The sequence below is a fragment of the Gossypium arboreum genome, chromosome 1 (assembly GCF_025698485.1).
Source record: "Gossypium arboreum isolate Shixiya-1 chromosome 1, ASM2569848v2, whole genome shotgun sequence".
NCBI lineage: Eukaryota > Viridiplantae > Streptophyta > Magnoliopsida > Malvales > Malvaceae > Gossypium > Gossypium arboreum.
In genome coordinates this window covers 121,769,996-121,787,494 of record NC_069070.1, presented here as the reverse complement: position 1 = coordinate 121,787,494, position 17,499 = coordinate 121,769,996, and the positions used below count along the sequence as shown (strand labels likewise).

Sequence of the window (17,499 nt, the reverse complement as noted above, 5' to 3'; positions counted from 1 at the left end):
AATTTAAAAATAAATTAATATATTTATTTCTTTAGATGTGTATAATTAGAACTTCACTTATATGATTATACTAAATTAAAATTTATGTATAATTTTAAAATTTATGATACAAAAATAAATATTTTATATTTACAAGTGAAATTAACTATAAAATACTACAAAAAACTTATTTCCACAAATATTATATAAGAATTGTCTACTGTTTTTTCTATTTACTTGAAAAATTAAAAATATTTATTACTTTTTTTAAAGCTTTACAAAACATTGTTCAAAAGTCAAAAACATAAATTCAAAATTAGTATTAAAAAAGGAAAGGAAAGAAAACAATAAAATCATTGTCTTAAATATATACTATTACAAATTAGGTACAAACATATATATATACGAACTCAAAATTATATATAAAAAAATAAAAATTAAAGCAAACCAGAAATGATATATCAATATATATATATAGGTAATAAAAGTAGCTAGGGTTAGGTCCCCCATTTAAGTCATTGGGAGCAACAATGTAGCCATTCTTAAATGAAGAAATTTCATCAACTTTCCAGCTGGTAACCCACCTAATCATATGTTCCCTTTTATCACCACAATTTCACATGTTCTAGGAACATTTCTACTGGTTTTGAGCGGTTTGCTCAAAGTCCGATTTAACCCCTATGTCCGAACTGATATACTGGCCAGTTACAGGTCCAACTAGTCCGGTCCGATTCAAATTAAACTGAATTAAATTATATACCATACATGAGAATTACATTATATCAATGATCCATAAGCATTAGAAATGTGTACTTGGAAAACTAAATGCTTAGGCACCATTAAAACTGAAAAGTGTATTTGCATATACCAGGGGAAAACACATGATAATTACAGTATTTGCTCAAAGGCCGGTTCAACCCTTATGTCCGAACCAGTATACTGGCTGGATGTAGGTCCAACTGATCTAGTCCAGTTCAAATAACACCGACTTAAATTTATATACCAAACATGATAATTGAAGTATATCAATGATCCATAAGCACAATTAAAACTGAACATGCTCAACAAATCTTGTTTTCATTATTCAGAACCTTGGGGCAATGCCTTAAAACAGGCAGCAAATACAAAAATCCGGAGTAAACTGAATATTAAATTGAATGCAGCCCTCTTGTGCAGAGAAATTTCTATTATGACAATTTGCAGCAAGACTAACGCAACACAAAAAAAAAAGATAATAATAATTTCCGCATAAATTCTCACCCGATTAGCAGCTTGTTCTCCTCCAAGAAGCTGTATGTGGGTACCTCTAGATTGTACGGTGCTGGTCCCTTGCGGATCCTACCAGACACATCATAATGTGAGCCATGGCACGGACAGAACCAGCCACCATAGTCACCGGCATTTGGCAGGGGGATGCAACCCAAATGGGTGCAAACACCGACAACAATGAGCCATTCTGGATTCTTAACCCTGACTGCATCTGCCTGGGGGTCACGAAGTGATGCAAGGTCAACGCTGTTAGCCGTCTTGATGTCCTCTTCAGTTCTACGTCTGATAAAAACAGGCTTCCCTCTCCACTTGACGGTAACAGTGCTCCCTGGCTCTATGCTAGAAAGGTCAACCTCAAGGGAAGCGAGTGCAAGAACGTCTTTGCTGGCAGACATGCTTAGAACAAACTTGAGGATCAGAAGGCGGATTAAAGAGGCATAAACAAACCTGCCACCAGACAAGACGAAATAAGCAAAAGCACGCTTGCTGGGATCACCAGGTGGAAACCGCTCGTGATTATACTCGTCATATACAATTTTCGAAGTAGGGTTCTTCACAGCTGCCACAGTAGCAGGGACATCTGAGATCATTCCCATATCATGCCCTCGGCTGAGGGCATCTGAAGAAAAACCTGGAAAAAGGTAAAACAACTGTCATATACTATTACAAAAATACATGTACTGCTAATGTCAACACTCAAAGTAAACTAGCAGAGGCTCGTGTATCACATAATCTATAAAAGAAAAGGGGGAGAGGGGTCCAGCCATACAAGCACAAGTTTTCAGGCCTTCATTCACATATCTATAGATTGCACCATGATAACATAACAACATTATTACACAACAGCATAGGTTTTTCTCTGAAGAACTTTCTTCCTAAATGGCATGTGAGCTAATTCAACTAGTTGTTTTAGGAATACATTAACATGAAGTAAAGCAGTGGCTTCAAATGTGAAAATTCACTATCCACGAGCATATATGTAGAGGCGGGTGCTTCAATGCTTCTCACTTGCATAAACCAAAGGATCACAAAGTTCTTTACCTCTTTTTAAAAATTTTCTTGTATTTCCATTATCATGAATAAACACAATGTGGCTTTTTAATTCAATAAAAGCATAAATGAATGGTTATCTTCACACAAGAACAACTGATTCAAAATAAACATCTAATTTCTTCAACATCCAAAGCTACCAGATGCAAGCAGTTGCATATCCTACAAATCCAGTTCGAAATCATTTTCCAAATACAATTAGGAAAATTATCTAGAAATCAGTTTCCAGATATAAAAAGGAATTTAATAATAAATAAACAAATACTGAAAATAAAAACCAGATTACTAATTCAATACCTTACAACTTCGCAGCGGTTAGTAAAATAACAAAATCTAGCATATCATAAGCTAACATCTCATTATATCAGGAAACTGAATTCAATAATAAACAAACAAATCCTGAAAATCCAAAAATCAGGCTATTGATTCTATATCTTGTATCTCCACAGAACTTAAAAAATAACAAAATCTATCACATCATAAGCTACCATCTCGTTCTATCAGGAAATCAACTTCCAGATTTGATGAGGAATTTAATAATAAAAAATACTGTAAATAAATCCAAAAAACCAGGTTATTGATTCTATATCCTGCAACTGTGCAGCAATTAGGAAAAAAATGAAAAAAAAAAACTAGCGTATCATAAATGATACTATTTTGTCGATACGAAGAGAGAAATCATAAAAAGAAGAAATCAAACAGTAAGCTAAAGATTACAAAAGGTAAAAAAAAATTAAAACGGAGAAAAATTTACCTCTGACAAAATTTGGAAGCTGAGAATTGAAAGAGAAGGGAGAAAGAGAAGGAACGGATCTGGAAACGGAAGGCGGTTCAGAAGCGGCGGAGGCGGTAGTGGCCGCCGCATGGTTTTGAGAGAGAACGGCGGATGATCGCCACGAGACAGATGAGAATCTCTTCCCTGCAACTCTTAGCATCTTTCGATCTTATTTGATTGCTTAGGGTTTCCAATGGGAGAAATATTTCTTTGCTATGAATTCTTTTTAACAGTTCTCCACGAGAGAAAGGAGAACGAAACGACATGTCGTTTTTTATGCTTCGAATGTTAAAACGCTACGGTGCCGTTTTGAAGCTAAATGATGAGATCACTAGACCTGGTTTAAACGTGGCCGGGCTACTGGGTAAAGAATTACCAATTTATTTTTTTATTCAATTAAATATTGATCTCCATTATACAAGTTAGGGATGATAATTTAGATTGCGATTGGGTTGGTATTAAGGCTGATAATTCGGATTGTGAATTTGGATATCTATAAATATTCGATCTATTTAGATGCAGATTTGAATAGTAATAATCGAATAATCTACAGATAATAAATACATTTAAATTTTTTGACAATTTACGAGTTCAAACTCAAATAATTCAAAAACTATAGATATTTGACCTATTGTTATTACTTGTTGGTATCCGATAAAAATGTTGAAATATACCATAAGCCCTAATAATATTCACAAATTTTAAATTTAATCTTTCTATTTTTTATATTTTAAAATTTAAATCTAATTGTTAATATTGTTAATTTTTATTAAATTTATTAGTGTAACATTTTAAAATAAAAAACAACTCACTTGATAGCCATATAACTTAAAAATTAATGTAATGAATCTAAATTTTATAAAATAATTTTAACAAGATTAACATTTAAACTTGAATTTTGAAATCTAAAAATAGAGAACTAAATTCTATGAAATAAAAGTACAGAAACTAAACTCCAAATATATTGAAAAGTACAAAGACTTTTATGGCATATTTTAACCTAAAAATGACTAAAGCATAAATTTTAATAGAAGAGGGATCAAAATAACAAATAACCCAAAATTTGGGGGATTTTTCTTTTATTATATACACCAAAGTTTTCATGCTATACACTGTTATATATAGCCACTAAAAGAACAGGCAACAATTGGTAGTACACTAACAAAAAACTACCTCAAAATTGGCTATCTGATTGTAATTTTTGCTTCTCAAGTTTCTCAATCAAAGCTTCCTTTTTGTCCTCGGGTAGAGAATTGAACACGAACACGGATTTGTCACCGATATCATCCTTAATCGGCTGAGTAAACTTCCTTCCGGCAAATATAACAAAGAGAGCCATCCATGAACCGAGTAAAGTAAGTTTCGTTCCATCGTCCATCAAACCGGTCTGCAATTCGAGTCAACGGTTAGAACTAATTGGAATACACAATGCTTGAAGAAGTTCAACAGTTTGATGGTCGTTATGTAAAACCCCAGACCCGAAAAAAGAAATGTAAGAATACCAGGTGCCCAAGAAGAATTGTAGGTATAATGAATGTAAGAATACCAGCTTCCAATTTTCCATAGCAAAGGCCTGTTTGCAGATGAAAGGTAATAATTATTAAGAGAATAAATGGATAAAATGTTATCAAATTCGAAACAATATGGCGTCAAGGGCAAAGCTAGAAAAATTTTGAGGGCCGAAATTAAATTGTATATTTTTATGAGCTATGAGCTAATATTTTATGAGCTTCATGTATGTTAGTTATAGGGATAAAGTAAAATTTAGTCCCTAAATTTGACAACTTTTCTCATATTGATCCCTTTTTTAAATCCACATTAGACTCAGAACTTAACAATTCTTCCCAATTTGGTTCTTAAACTTAGATTCCGTTGAGGTATGATGACGTTACACTTTAAGATTATGCCACATCATCACCTGCAAAGTTGCTAAGTTTCAAGACTAATGCATACCCAAAAAAGTGTTCAGGGACCAAATCATGAAAAGTTGTCAAATTCAAGGACTCAAAGTTGCTTTAATCCTCACCCTTCAAAGCAAATTGATGCAAAAATCCATAGAATGTCTTCGGTTTTGCCTTTCCTAGTTAAAACATACATGTCCTAATCCTATACTAAAGAGCGAAGACTCAAAAGTTACTCGAATGGGGCCGAATTACAATGATATTACCTTCTTTGAAAACGAGTCCAGTCAATGCGGCAAACAGAGGGCCAACAAACCAGACTGCCATGGGGTTCTCGATAACATACTGAACCAAGTTCTCTCCGGCTGGTTGAGCAAGGGCTAAGTAGGTTGCCAATGATCCAACAACACCGAGGGCCCAAAACGCTTGAAGGGTGCGTTTAAGCTCGGTTATATAGATGTGAATCAAGTACAAGGATAGCCCTAGTCCACCAGCACCGATCAAGTAGATCAAATTAAGGTTGTTTTCAATAATTTCTTTCAATGTAAAGTCATCAGGTAAAAATGCAGCTGATGAAGCAATTACAAAGGATGAAGCAGCAGTTACTAATCCTGACCTGTATAAAAGAACCTGCCAATAAAAAAATATATATATATATATATTTCAGCTCAAAGGGTTCATCAAAATTGTGTTTTTCCCAAGGATTTCAGAACCTGATGGCTGGTTGAATCAGTCATGCCACCGGTTCACTAGTCCCTAGTCCGACTGTTCTGTGTAGTTTGATTAAATAAATTATTCAAAAGAAAATTCAGGTTCAACCGGTCAGTACCAATTCCCGGGTCAACCGGTATAATGCCTTTCTTCGCACTGATACCCTGTCCGGTTTAAACATCATTGGTTTTTCCTCTTGAAAATTCTCAGAAAATATTCACAGATTCACTCAAAAGGAAATATAGAAAGAGCAAAAGGGTATCAGAATTGGTTTCCCTTCATGCAAATTCCAAGAAAATTTTCACAAATTACTCAAGGAAATACAGCAAGAACAAAAAGGGCACAAACTCGTTTTCCCTCAAGCGAATTCCCATAAAATTTTCACAAATTGCTCAAGCAAATACAGCAAGAACAAAAAGGGCACAAACTAGTTTTCCGTCAAGCGAATTCCCATAAAATTTTCACAAATTACTCAAGCAAATACAGCAAGAGCAAAAGGGAATCAACATTGTTTTCCCTCATGCAAATTCCCAGAAAAAATTCACAGAGAACTAAGGAAATACATCAAAAGTAAAAGGACATCAAATTTGGTCTCCTCTTGCAAATTCCCAGAAAATTTTCACAAATTACTCAAGCAAATACAGCAAGAGCAAAAGGGAATCAACATTGTTTTCCCTCATGCAAATTCCCAGAAAAAATTCACAGAGAACTAAGGAAATACATCAAAAGCAAAAGGACATCAAATTTGGTCTCCTCTTGCAAATTCCCAGAAAATTTTCACAAATTACTGAAGGAAATACAGCAAAAGCAAAAGGGTATCGAATTGATTTCTCCCTTCAAATTCCCAGAAAAAATTTCACAAATTACTCAAGCAAATACAACAAGAGCAAAATGGGACCTAACCAGTGTTCCCTCACTCAAATTCCCAGAAAAAATTTCACATATTACTCCAGAAAAACTAATCAAGAGCAGAAAGGGTATTTCAAAACTCATTACCTCTCTTACATCTTCAGGATCAATAGTCCATGGACCGAAAGCGCCTTGATAAACCGTCCTATCCATAGAACCCTGAGAGCTTTCACTCACAGCATTGCACTTTATCTTCCTATTTCTAAAACCCAACGAGGACGAAGATGATGAGAAAAGAAATGGCTTCCCATGGTTCGTGGAAGGCTTAATTTTGGGTTTGTTAAATGTAGTGGAAGAACAAAGGGGAGTTAATGAAGTGGTCGATAATACTCGAGACGCCATAACTAAGAGGATTTTGCTCGATTCTTTTTTGAGTTTTCAGTGGCTTATAACGTGGATTAATCTAGACAATCTTTGATACTTTGTCATTTTATTGGGATCAGATAATTTTGATTATATCAGATATTTTCCTGTTGATAAACGTGTTGAGTTGAGATGGCCGAGTAAAAGTTCCTGGTCCGAAAAGAACACTTTTTAGCCTTGTCTTCCTTTTTTTGTTTTAACATATGATGAAATCAATGTTTGTTAGAAGCCCATTCGAATTTGGACTAAATTTGTTTAAGAATTGGATTATTTGTTTGGTCTGAAAATTTCAATATGATCTGGATTGGTTTGAATGGCTTGAAACAGAGGTGTTCATGGTGTAGTCAGTCAGCTCTATCTTGGGTTGAGTTTTGGTTTAATTATATATGTTTAAGAATCAAATTGATCAAATTTATAAATTTAGAGGGTTAAATTTATTAAATTATTTAGAATTAAGATAAAATTGATAGAATATATAAGTATTGATCACTAAATATGTTATTATACTAACTAGAGAAAAGCCATGTTAACCATTTAACGAAGAATAGTCAAAACAGAACTGATCTAAAATGTTAATGACAAAATTGAAAATTTTTATAATTTGGTGGCCAAAATAGAAGTATACTAATAGTTGGGTGGCTGATTGTATAGTTTACCTAAAAAAGTTAAAATATGCTATAAGTCGTTATACTCTTCGTAAATTTAAATTTTAATCTTTGTACTTTTATTTCTAAAAATTTAGTCTTATTTTTCAAATTTGAAAATTCAAATTTAACTATTAATATTTTGTTAAACTCAAATTCATTACAACATCATTTCTTTTAATTACATGGATACAAATTGAATATATTTTTCTAATTTCAAAAAATCACACCAACAAATTCAATAAAAAATTTAATAGTGTTAAGTGTTAACAATTGAACCTAATTTTGAAATCTAAATATAAAGATACTAAATTCCTAAAATAAAAGTACAAGGACTAAATTCTAAATTTATGAAAAGTATAGAGACCTATGGCATATTTTAACCTTGAAAAAACTCATCAGCAATAAATAATAATGATAAATTTTCATTGATCAACAGAAAGGTACACAAACGGGAACTCAAAAGAATTTGGATTCACAATACACACAAACTCTTTAGTAAAATTTAAACAACTTTTCAAGTCCTTGACTTCCCAGCAATTTGCAGATTGGGATCTACAAAAGCTTTAAAAAATGTCAATGAAAAAGAGCAACAAAAGCTTTATCATTTTTACAATGCCATGAATGATAGGATATACATTCTATTTGTTTTTTATAATTTACTCTTTTTGTATCAATCAAAATTTAGATTCACTTTAAGTTTCACCTGATCTCGGATGGATGTGGTTTTACGAAAAAGGTTAGTGCCGATCGAAAGGAAAATCGGTTTTGTTAGCCTGACTTACTTTGAAAGTTTCTCAGTTAGATGAATTCGCTTCGTTTTCCGAATTTGAAGGGCTTTCTTGATTATTCTCCTCATTGTTGGAGGAACGAGCTGCTTTTCCGGGTCTAGTTCGAACATTAACCCCTACCGGAAACGGCACCTGCAATGCAAAAGGAGGGGAACAGACTTGTGTGAGAGCTTTTTCGAGCTTAAGGATACCCTGTTATGCAAGAAATCAAAGCAACATACCTGATCACCGACATTATGGCCGTCGGTGTTAAAGAGTATAGGTCGGCATCTCTTGTCTTCGTTCATCAAGCTCGAGTTCTGAAAATGTGCAATGAGGGCTGCTTTCCCTTGTATACGAGCATATGCAAGCGAAGCCACCTTCTCACTGTTGAATTTCTCCCATTTTTTCCCACTGAATGCCTGCCACAATTTGATTCTTTTAGTTTTTTACCTTATTGGGTTCTTTTTTTTTTCTCCGAATATACCCCAATGACTTGAAAATTTCGGAATACAAACCTGATAAAACGAAATGACTTGGCTCGGTTCGATCATGTTTATAAATGCATATCCCACATTGCATTTATTCTGCAACAGTACAGACAGTCAAATAAATATATGCTTTGGATAAAAGAACAACAATTTAATAAAAGTATCATGGAAGCCCCTATGCTAAGAGTCAGATTGCACTTTGCCTTTTTTACTCAAAAACTGGGCAAATTAGTCATTGTAAATAACCTCCATGATACTTTTACCCATAATATTCCAGACAATGAGAAACTTGCCTTGAAATCGATCGGCAAATAAACAAAATCATATGTTCCTCCACTGCGTTCATCAATTGCAGCCAAAAGCATCTTCGAGGTGTACCTGCAGTTATAATTGACGGTCAAAATTAGTATCGATCAATGAAACCATATAGTATCTAAGAGAATTGAAGTCTGGAGCCACGCACTTGTTAGGAATGTTCTTCAACATGAGTGTTGTCCGCTTGTCTTCCCCTCGTATTATACGTTCGATATCAAGCTCGTACTGCTTCTTGTCAGCCCCATTAATACTGCCCTCATTCCTCCGGCTTCTAGCATGTTCATGGGGAGAACCAGCTGATTTCATAATCGGAAAGATGTTCCCTCTTCCGCTATAAACTGGGGACCTTGAGTGAAGCAATTGCAGTCCTACATTTTTTTTCGAGATAATGTTAGTTTGATACAATTTTCACCAACATAAGGAAAGATATTATGAGATTTGAGCTCCGTAGAATGAGGAAAGTTGCTAGAACCTCTCATACTACCGAGAGAACCCGGATGAAAACTAGAAGCCTTGGGAGATTCGCCTCCATAAGCATGTCGCCGGTCCCAAAGAGATGGATTAACAGTTGGTGCCGATCCAACATGGTAGTTAATTACGGGTACACCAGTGTTCAGCGTGTGAGCCGTAGGAAGTCCATGAAGCTGTGCCGAGGGACGAGCAGCATAAATTCCATTAACCATGGAAGGTGAGTTAGGCCACATCATACTTGGAGGCTCGGGATGATAAGAGTTACTCCATGAACAATGACGTCCAGGAAGAAGGTGGCTCCCGTTTCCGGCAGATGGAAAACCTAGAAACTCGACAAAAACCAATATTTTGAATTTCGTAAGTATCAGTGAACAAGATCTTGCTAAAGACAGTTCAAAAAACTCAGATTACCTATTGCCTATAAGCAAGAAGTAAAAAAATCGATCATCCTTACCGGCATTAAGGTATTCAAAAGAGTGCCCCGTTGAGCTAACTAAGGAAAACGACTTATTATCGATTATTTCCAGTGGTTTGGAACTTGAATGAATAGCTCTACTTAAACCGTTTTGATACTCCGGTAGCGAACGAGGATAAAAAGCTGGAGCACCTTGGATGTCAAATTTCATTTGCAAGTGATCCGACTCAGCAATGACAGATTGATTGCCAATTGATCCAGCTCTAACCATGGAGGTTAAACTGTTAGAAACACCAGAAGAGATACCATGATGAACCGTTGGTTCCAAAAACGGGGCTTTTATAGCAGAGTTCAACCCCGAACTAGTTCCGATATCCATGTTGTTTGACGATTTTGCCCCAACTGCAGTCACTAAAATACCTTCAATGAGAACATAGATACAAAGTTTAATTGTTAGGAAATCTAGGTGGAAACAACCATACCGGAAGATGCCAAATTTGCTTCATTAGAGGGACTATATGGATGCTCGTAAGGGTAGTATTCATCCTTTCCAGATGAAGGAACCTGTTGCACCGAACTGCAAGCAAAAAAACGAGAGCGAGAACTGAAATACATAAATAAGTAACCATTTATCTACCACCAAAATCGGTAACAAAAAAGTATTCTCAGATTTCCGAACAATCTAATAGATAGCCATGACTCGAGAAAGTGACAGAATATGCAAAATGAAAAAGACGAGTCAAGGAGCTTAGGCAATACCATCTTCTCAAACTCTCAGGATGGCTAAGCTGAATCTCAACAAGATTCCCAGCAATTTCAGTCTTGTTCAATGCGTGAAGAGCAGCCTCGGAAGCTCTGACATCATAAAACTCGATGAATTTGTGTTGACTTTTTTTCGGTGTTTCATAGATCTGCAGTACAAAGAATAAGAATATATCAGTGGCATATCAACCTTTAACTAAGAAGAAAGGAAAAAAAATTAACCCCTAATTCACCTCTTTGATTTCTCCGTAAGCACCAAATATGCAACGAATTTCATCGTTTGAAACAGTTGAATTAAGGTTAAACACAACTAGAGTGCCTTCATTTTCTTCGTTCTCCAAAGGATTGTCCTAATATAACATAGCCAGCGACAAAAAGAATCAAATTACAGCATTTAAACTTCAATAATACAGCAAAGGATTGTCCTGATATAACATAGCCAGCAACAAAAAGAATCAGACTACAGCATTTAAACTTCAATAGTACAGCAACATGAGGCTATCAGAAATTTTGGGTAAAAGTACCATGAAGGCCCTTGTACTAAGGATCAAATTGCATTTTGCCCCCTCTACTCAAAAAATTGGCAAATTAGTCCCTATACGTTAGATCAAAAAGCAAACTAGTCATTTCTGTTAAAAATTCCATCCATTTGTACTGTTAAAAATAGGCACAACTAAAAAAATAATCAGACAGTAATAGGTGACATGCCACGTATACCTCATGTTGATATACAAAGACCAGTTTTTAACAACAAAACTGAACGACATTTTCAACACTAGATGAAATTTTTAACAGAATGACCAGTTTGCTCTTTTATCTAATATACAAGGACTAATTTGCACATTTTTTGAGTAGAGGGGAAAAATGCAATCCGACTCCTAGTAAAGGGGCTTTCATGGTACTCTTACCAAAATCTTGGTCATATATACACATATACAATATGAACCATAACATGATAACAATATTTTGATTCCAACGGCAAAGCAACAAACAATTGGGAATTTGGAAATATTGCAATCGGTAAGCTAACCTTTGGAATCGAGTAATGAATGTCGAGTTTCCTGGACCTCAATGGTCTATCTTGGAGTGCTTCAATTGCCTTTTCTGCTGCTCTAATGTCAAAATAAGAGATCATAACAAAACCGCGATGCTTGCAAGCCGAGTCAAGAGCGCGAATTTCACCATATAGCTGCACATTCAACATATGGAAGTTGCAACAAAGTTAAGTGTTCGAGTAAGAGGAACTCACACCCAAAAAGAAAAACCCGATTATCTAACAAATGCTAACCTCGAAAACGGCCTTTAATTCAGAATCTTCGACATTACTGTTTATGTTTCTCACAAACAGTGTTCTAGAAGGATGTTCTCCTGCTACTGAACTATTCAATAACCCCGGGCAACTTTTCTCAGGGAACTCATAATTTTTTCGAACACCGGGACCATCATCTCCTAAATCCATCCCTCCAATACTGCTAAAAACATCTAACTCTTCTGCATCCTCTGTACCATTTGGTTGGACAATAGAATCAAGTCCTTCAGTCACTCCCGAAAACAAGTCATCGTCATCAGGTAGAAGGTTTCCAATGGTTTGAGCCTCAAGTTCTTCAAGTGACTCGAATGGTTCCTGTTCCTCATAGTCTGAGGCAACAGTATCGCTCGAATTTCCATACAGAGCATTGTTTGAAGATAATCTTACTGCAAAAACAATGAACATAAGAAGCTAGTTATCTAAAAAAACATATCACTAATCAATGAGAGGGCAAAAGACTTACATTTCCGAGTGAAGAACTCCGAAAATGAGCTCGAGAATAGACTGTTCTCAGACAGGGAAGCCACAGTGTTAACTTTGTTTCCTTCATCGGAATGAAATCCATTCTCTCCACCAAAACTCAATGTTGTTCCTAGACCTTGGTTAACAGGTTTCAACTTTAGTGATTGATTCGATACCCTTTCTGCTCCCACCGTACGGCTATCTACGCTTAGATTTGCTTCTCGGTTTTGCTTGGTGAAGGACTCGGTATGCTCTAGATATCGTGTTATCTGACTTTCCACAGGCATGATTTTCTCCATGGTTGAAGTGATTGGTTTCTTGCATGCTGCTAGTGGAAAAGAAAAGAAGGTAAGCTTTCAGTTCTTGATAAAGACTCGAAAAATATACTATAGCAACGAAAATTTCTGAAATATAAGGGATGAACATAAGATCAAATGTTTTCCTGGAATATAAGGATCATAAAACATAAGATCAAATGAAAATTTATGAAAAATATAGTAGTTTAGGATGAACAAAATGATCATAAAACATGTTTACTTAGAAAAATAAGCCAATTTCCCGTTAAAAAGAAACGATCAAAACATAGTTGAACTCCCAATTAAAACTATCTCCCTATATATATGGAAGGCCGACTCTTTCTGGAGAAATCTTTGAAGTGCCATCCATCCAAAGCTGACAAACCCCTCAACAAGTCAGCATTGTCCTTGGGTTAGAGCCGGGGTGCCTGAAAAGACCACCTAGGACATGAGTTCACAGAACAAGAGATTAGACCATGTGTGCACACGGAGACCTACCGCCGCCTACATGTCCCATCTGTAGGTGGCCATGTGCCACACATGTCCTGATCCAACAAGACGCTCCCGTTCTATGAACCCTGTCTCCGACACTCAAGCTCTCATTAGAGTCAACAAAACAAAACCTCAGTTTAACCCGAGGACAATACCAACCCATTGAGGGATCCGTCAACTCCGAACAGAAGACAATTCAAAAACTTCTCTGCAGTCGGCCTCACTTCAACTATATATACAATACCAAACAATTGCTTTCGATACTAACCTCGCTGCTCAAGCATGGTGTCAGAGTTCCAAAACCCAACCTGCCGCTGCCACAATACAGCAACTTTCAGAATCAGAACACAAATATATATATACATATACATACTAGATCAAAATTGCTTGCAGAATTTAGAAAAAAAAAAAAACTAAAAAGGAGCGATTGAATGCTGGGAAAATTTGTACCTCAGTGGGAAAAAGTATATCATCAGAGAAAGTCTGAAAGTCCATTGTTTCAGACGGCATGATGATGAAAAGAAAAAGCCAAGAAAATATTCTTCAAAATAAACCCAAAATATTTCACAAAATCATTCCCCTCTCGCGAAAGAATTTTCCCTCCAAAAGAAGAATAAAAACCTGCACGGCAAAAAAAAAAAACTTTATTTCAACAAGGCAAACGATTTTTAAAAAGTAAATATAAAAAGGGAAAAAAAGCAGAGAGATATAATGTGATACAAGATAAAAAGATAAAAAGGCATGGCTCTGCAATTATTATTGAAATATGGCATTTAATGTTAAAAGATTACAACGGAAGAAGAAACATATTTCATTCACCTACCAAAAAAATTCAAAACCCAGAATAATGTTAAATTCTTTTGTTTTTTATATGTTATGGTGTTAAAATTATAGAAACCATAAGGTTAATAGCTTAGATTATGTGAAATTGAACAATGAAAAACTAAGAATTTTCCAGCAAAGTAGAGCTAGAAAGTTTAAAAACAAGGTAATTAGAGTAAAGGGTATTAAAATAAAAATGAAAAACGATTTTAAATCCAATGGAAACACAATAATTTTCAGCAAAATCTGGCTAGAAAGGTCAAGAACGAGATAATTGGAGAAAAGGGTATTGAATTTAAAAATAAAAACACCCAGAGCTAAGAAGATTACTAAAGATTCAATGCTCAAGCTAATAATGAAAAAACAAAGGTTTTGAGTGAATTTGAGATAGGAAGTAACAAAAAACGAGGCAATTAGACTGAAAGGTATCGAAATAAAATTGAAAAAAAAAACACAAAAAACCAGAGTCAAGAACACCACGAAAGATCAAATGCTCAAGCGAATAACCAATAAAACGGAGATTTTCAGCAAAATTAGAGATATGAAGTTAAAAAACAAGGCAATTAGAGTAAAGGGTATTGAAATAAATTTGAAAAAAAAAAAAACCTAACTCAGAGCCAAGAACACCATGAAAGATCAAATGGTCAAACGAACAACCAATATAACAATGATTTTCAGCAAAATCGAGCTAGGAAGTTTAAAAAAAAAAAAACCAAGGCACTTAGACTAAAGAGTATTGAGATAAATTTGAAAAGAAAAAAAAAACCTAACCCAGAGCCAAAAACACCATGAAAGATCAAATGCTCAAGCGAATAACCAATAAAACAATGATTTTCAACGAAATCGAACTAAGAAGTAAAAAAAAAAAAAAGGGTAATTAGAGTAAAGGGTATTGGAATAAATTTGAAAAAAAAAAACCCAGAGCCAAGAATCTCACCCAAGCTCGAATGCTCAAACGAACAACCAATAAAGCAATGATTTTCAGCAAATTCGAGCTATGAAGTCAAAAAAACAAGGCAATTATACTAAAGGGAATTGAAATAAAATCGAAAAGCACACTAACCCAAAGCCAAGAATCTCACCAAAGCTCAAATGCTCAAACGAACAACCAAAAACAAAAATGATTTTCAGCAAATTCTAGCTGGGAATTGAAACAAATCAAGACGATTAGAGGAACGTAAGTAAGAGAGGGAAAACAAAGAAGGGGAGGAATTTAAAAGCCAAGATGAGGGAAGAAGCAAAAAAAGAGACTTTGAAGAGGAGAGAAAACAACGAATAAATTATGGCATAAGGCAAGGGAGAGGAGAAATTGAATGAAAAAAAAAAGGGATCATATTGGCATCTGTGCCTTGCAAGCACTGCTTTCGTTAACTTCCTTAAATTTTTTTCCCTTCATTGCACGTTAACCACCATCACTACCTCCCCCCTCATCTCCTCCCTCTTTTCTTCCCCTTTTTTTTTTTTTTTGGTTTATTTTTTTATATTATTTTTCTCCATTGATTTGATCTTTTTGTTTCTTCTCAAAATCACTATTAAGTCAAGACTGTTTCAAAAACCTTTGCCGCTGCGTTTCTCTCATCAATGTTTTGTGACTTTAAATTTTTTTGGGTTAAGATAATTTTTAATCTCTACACTTTACAATTAAGTTCATTTTGGTGCATAAACTTGACAACTATGTCTATTTTTTTTAAAAAATTTCTATAATAAGGTCAATTTTGGTCTTTGAATTTGAAAATTGTAAAAAAAAAACCGATGTGGCACTTTGACATTATGCCATGTCATCACCTGAAAATTAAAAATATATTTTTAAAGGAAGGGATCCACTTACACCAGTATTCATAACTTTTTATACAATTAATATTTTAACAAACCAGCCATTGAATTTATCGATATAATTTTTCTTGTCGCACGTGTAAATTTTTTAATCAATTCGATATAATTGTAGACCAGCGTAAGTAGATCACTCCCTATTTTTTAAAAGGGCTAAATATCAAATCTATGTACGAATTTTGGTCCTATATGCAATTTGATACGTTGAACTTCGATTTGGTGTAATTATACGCATGAAATTTTGATTGTGGTTCAAATGTATACATGAAACTTTGATTTGATTCAATTGTATATATTTAATAAAAGAAATGCATCGATTTATTTTTATATTGAATGAGTATTATTATTTTATACATACAATATGTATACATAAAATAACGTTATATCGATGCTGGTGCTAGTGGTTTGTGAGAACCAAATTAAACCAACATTTCATGTATAAAATTGCACAAAATCAAAGTTACTATAAAACCTTGAATATTGGATCAAAGTTCATATGCAGTTTTAAATTTTATCCCTTTTTAAAATTTCCAACTGATTATATGGCATAATTTTATAGCGCCACATCATCAAATATTGATAGAATCAAAGTTTAAATATCAAAATGGATCTAGTTTTCAAGTTAAAGTATCAAAGTGGACAAATATATATATGTACTACAACGGACGTAATTGCTAAATAGAGGGACTAAAAGCTAAATTAACCCTTTTTATTTTATTGATATGAAACGATGAGAACATCCTTTTGGGAAAAGTATGTGAGATAAAACGGTTTAGTTAGGCAAGTTAGGTAAATAATACTAGAAAGATTGGGGGTTGTTTCGCAATACTACTAAAAAATACGTTCTAATTGAATGATCAAAGTATTAATATTGTATTAAATAGACATTTTTCATTAGCTTGAACGTTAAATATGGGTTCATAAATTACATCGAGAATATTTAAAATATGTTGATTAGACTTTAATGATATTTAAGTTTATCGTACCAATAAATTGGATCTAAAATGTTAAAAAATAATAATTCTCGTGACTTTTTAAGAATATTGTTTATTTGTTTAACACGTTAAATTCAAGCTGTTTACATAATAGACATGCATTTAAATTTTCGTATGTGTTTTGAATATGTTCTTCATCAAACCCGAGTTGGCATTGAGTGTGAAAGCTAACAATTTGGCTAATATAATGAACTATGGGTATGAATTCGATTAAAATAATTTAAAATACGAGACCAATTTAAAATCTTGATTGTAAATTGAGGATGTTTAGTGCAATTCACCCTTTTATTTTATTTAGGTGGCTTTAAAGTTTATTTTTATATAAAATAAAATATTAATAATACAATATGGATGATTGAAACTTGTGTTATAGAAGTAAATAACATTAAATCATTCAAATGTCTTAAAGACCAACAATGGTACAATTCTTGATTTAATGGCTTGATATTAGAATGTCGAATCAATAAT

General features: G+C 34.1%; 3 protein-coding genes across 21 annotated transcripts; all 3 read right to left on the bottom strand.

The window, feature by feature from the left end:
* Nucleotides 1–1,024: 1,024 nt before the first annotated feature.
* LOC108483780 (cytochrome b-c1 complex subunit Rieske-4, mitochondrial-like) lies at nucleotides 1,025–3,340 on the bottom strand. The gene is made up of 2 exons (XM_017787354.2): nucleotides 3,053–3,340; nucleotides 1,025–1,879 (listed from the first exon to the last, which is right to left on the bottom strand). Exons 1-2 carry the CDS (start codon nucleotides 3,231–3,233, stop codon nucleotides 1,236–1,238), a joined length of 825 nt encoding a protein of 274 aa, XP_017642843.1. The 5' UTR covers nucleotides 3,234–3,340; the 3' UTR covers nucleotides 1,025–1,235.
* Nucleotides 3,341–4,118: 778 nt separating this feature from the next.
* On the bottom strand, nucleotides 4,119–7,035 carry LOC108480665 (uncharacterized). Its single transcript, XM_017783731.2, has 4 exons — nucleotides 6,682–7,035; nucleotides 5,241–5,604; nucleotides 4,576–4,646; nucleotides 4,119–4,460 (listed from the first exon to the last, which is right to left on the bottom strand). The coding sequence occupies exons 1-4, from the start codon at nucleotides 6,934–6,936 to the stop codon at nucleotides 4,248–4,250; spliced, it is 903 nt and encodes a 300-aa protein (XP_017639220.1). The 5' UTR covers nucleotides 6,937–7,035; the 3' UTR covers nucleotides 4,119–4,247.
* A 971-nt stretch (nucleotides 7,036–8,006) lies between these two features.
* On the bottom strand, nucleotides 8,007–15,830 carry LOC108483754 (protein MEI2-like 4). 19 transcript variants are annotated; one of them, XM_053031755.1, is made up of 18 exons: nucleotides 15,289–15,830; nucleotides 15,144–15,201; nucleotides 13,835–14,005; nucleotides 13,653–13,698; nucleotides 12,598–12,921; nucleotides 12,114–12,520; nucleotides 11,856–12,014; nucleotides 11,059–11,175; nucleotides 10,823–10,974; nucleotides 10,546–10,640; nucleotides 10,103–10,465; nucleotides 9,650–9,970; nucleotides 9,326–9,545; nucleotides 9,156–9,240; nucleotides 8,890–8,958; nucleotides 8,614–8,793; nucleotides 8,387–8,524; nucleotides 8,007–8,165 (listed from the first exon to the last, which is right to left on the bottom strand). In XM_053031755.1, exons 3-17 carry the CDS (start codon nucleotides 13,892–13,894, stop codon nucleotides 8,399–8,401), a joined length of 2,724 nt encoding a protein of 907 aa, XP_052887715.1. In that variant the 5' UTR covers nucleotides 13,895–14,005; nucleotides 15,144–15,201; nucleotides 15,289–15,830; the 3' UTR covers nucleotides 8,007–8,165; nucleotides 8,387–8,398. The 19 variants fall into 19 exon arrangements, with proteins under 19 accessions (XP_052887715.1, XP_052887720.1, XP_052887664.1 ...); XM_053031760.1 differs by having other exon boundaries at nucleotides 8,007–8,156; XM_053031704.1 differs by lacking the exon at nucleotides 15,144–15,201 and having other exon boundaries at nucleotides 8,007–8,156; nucleotides 10,103–10,474; nucleotides 12,598–12,924; nucleotides 15,270–15,830.
* Nucleotides 15,831–17,499: the final 1,669 nt, after the last annotated feature.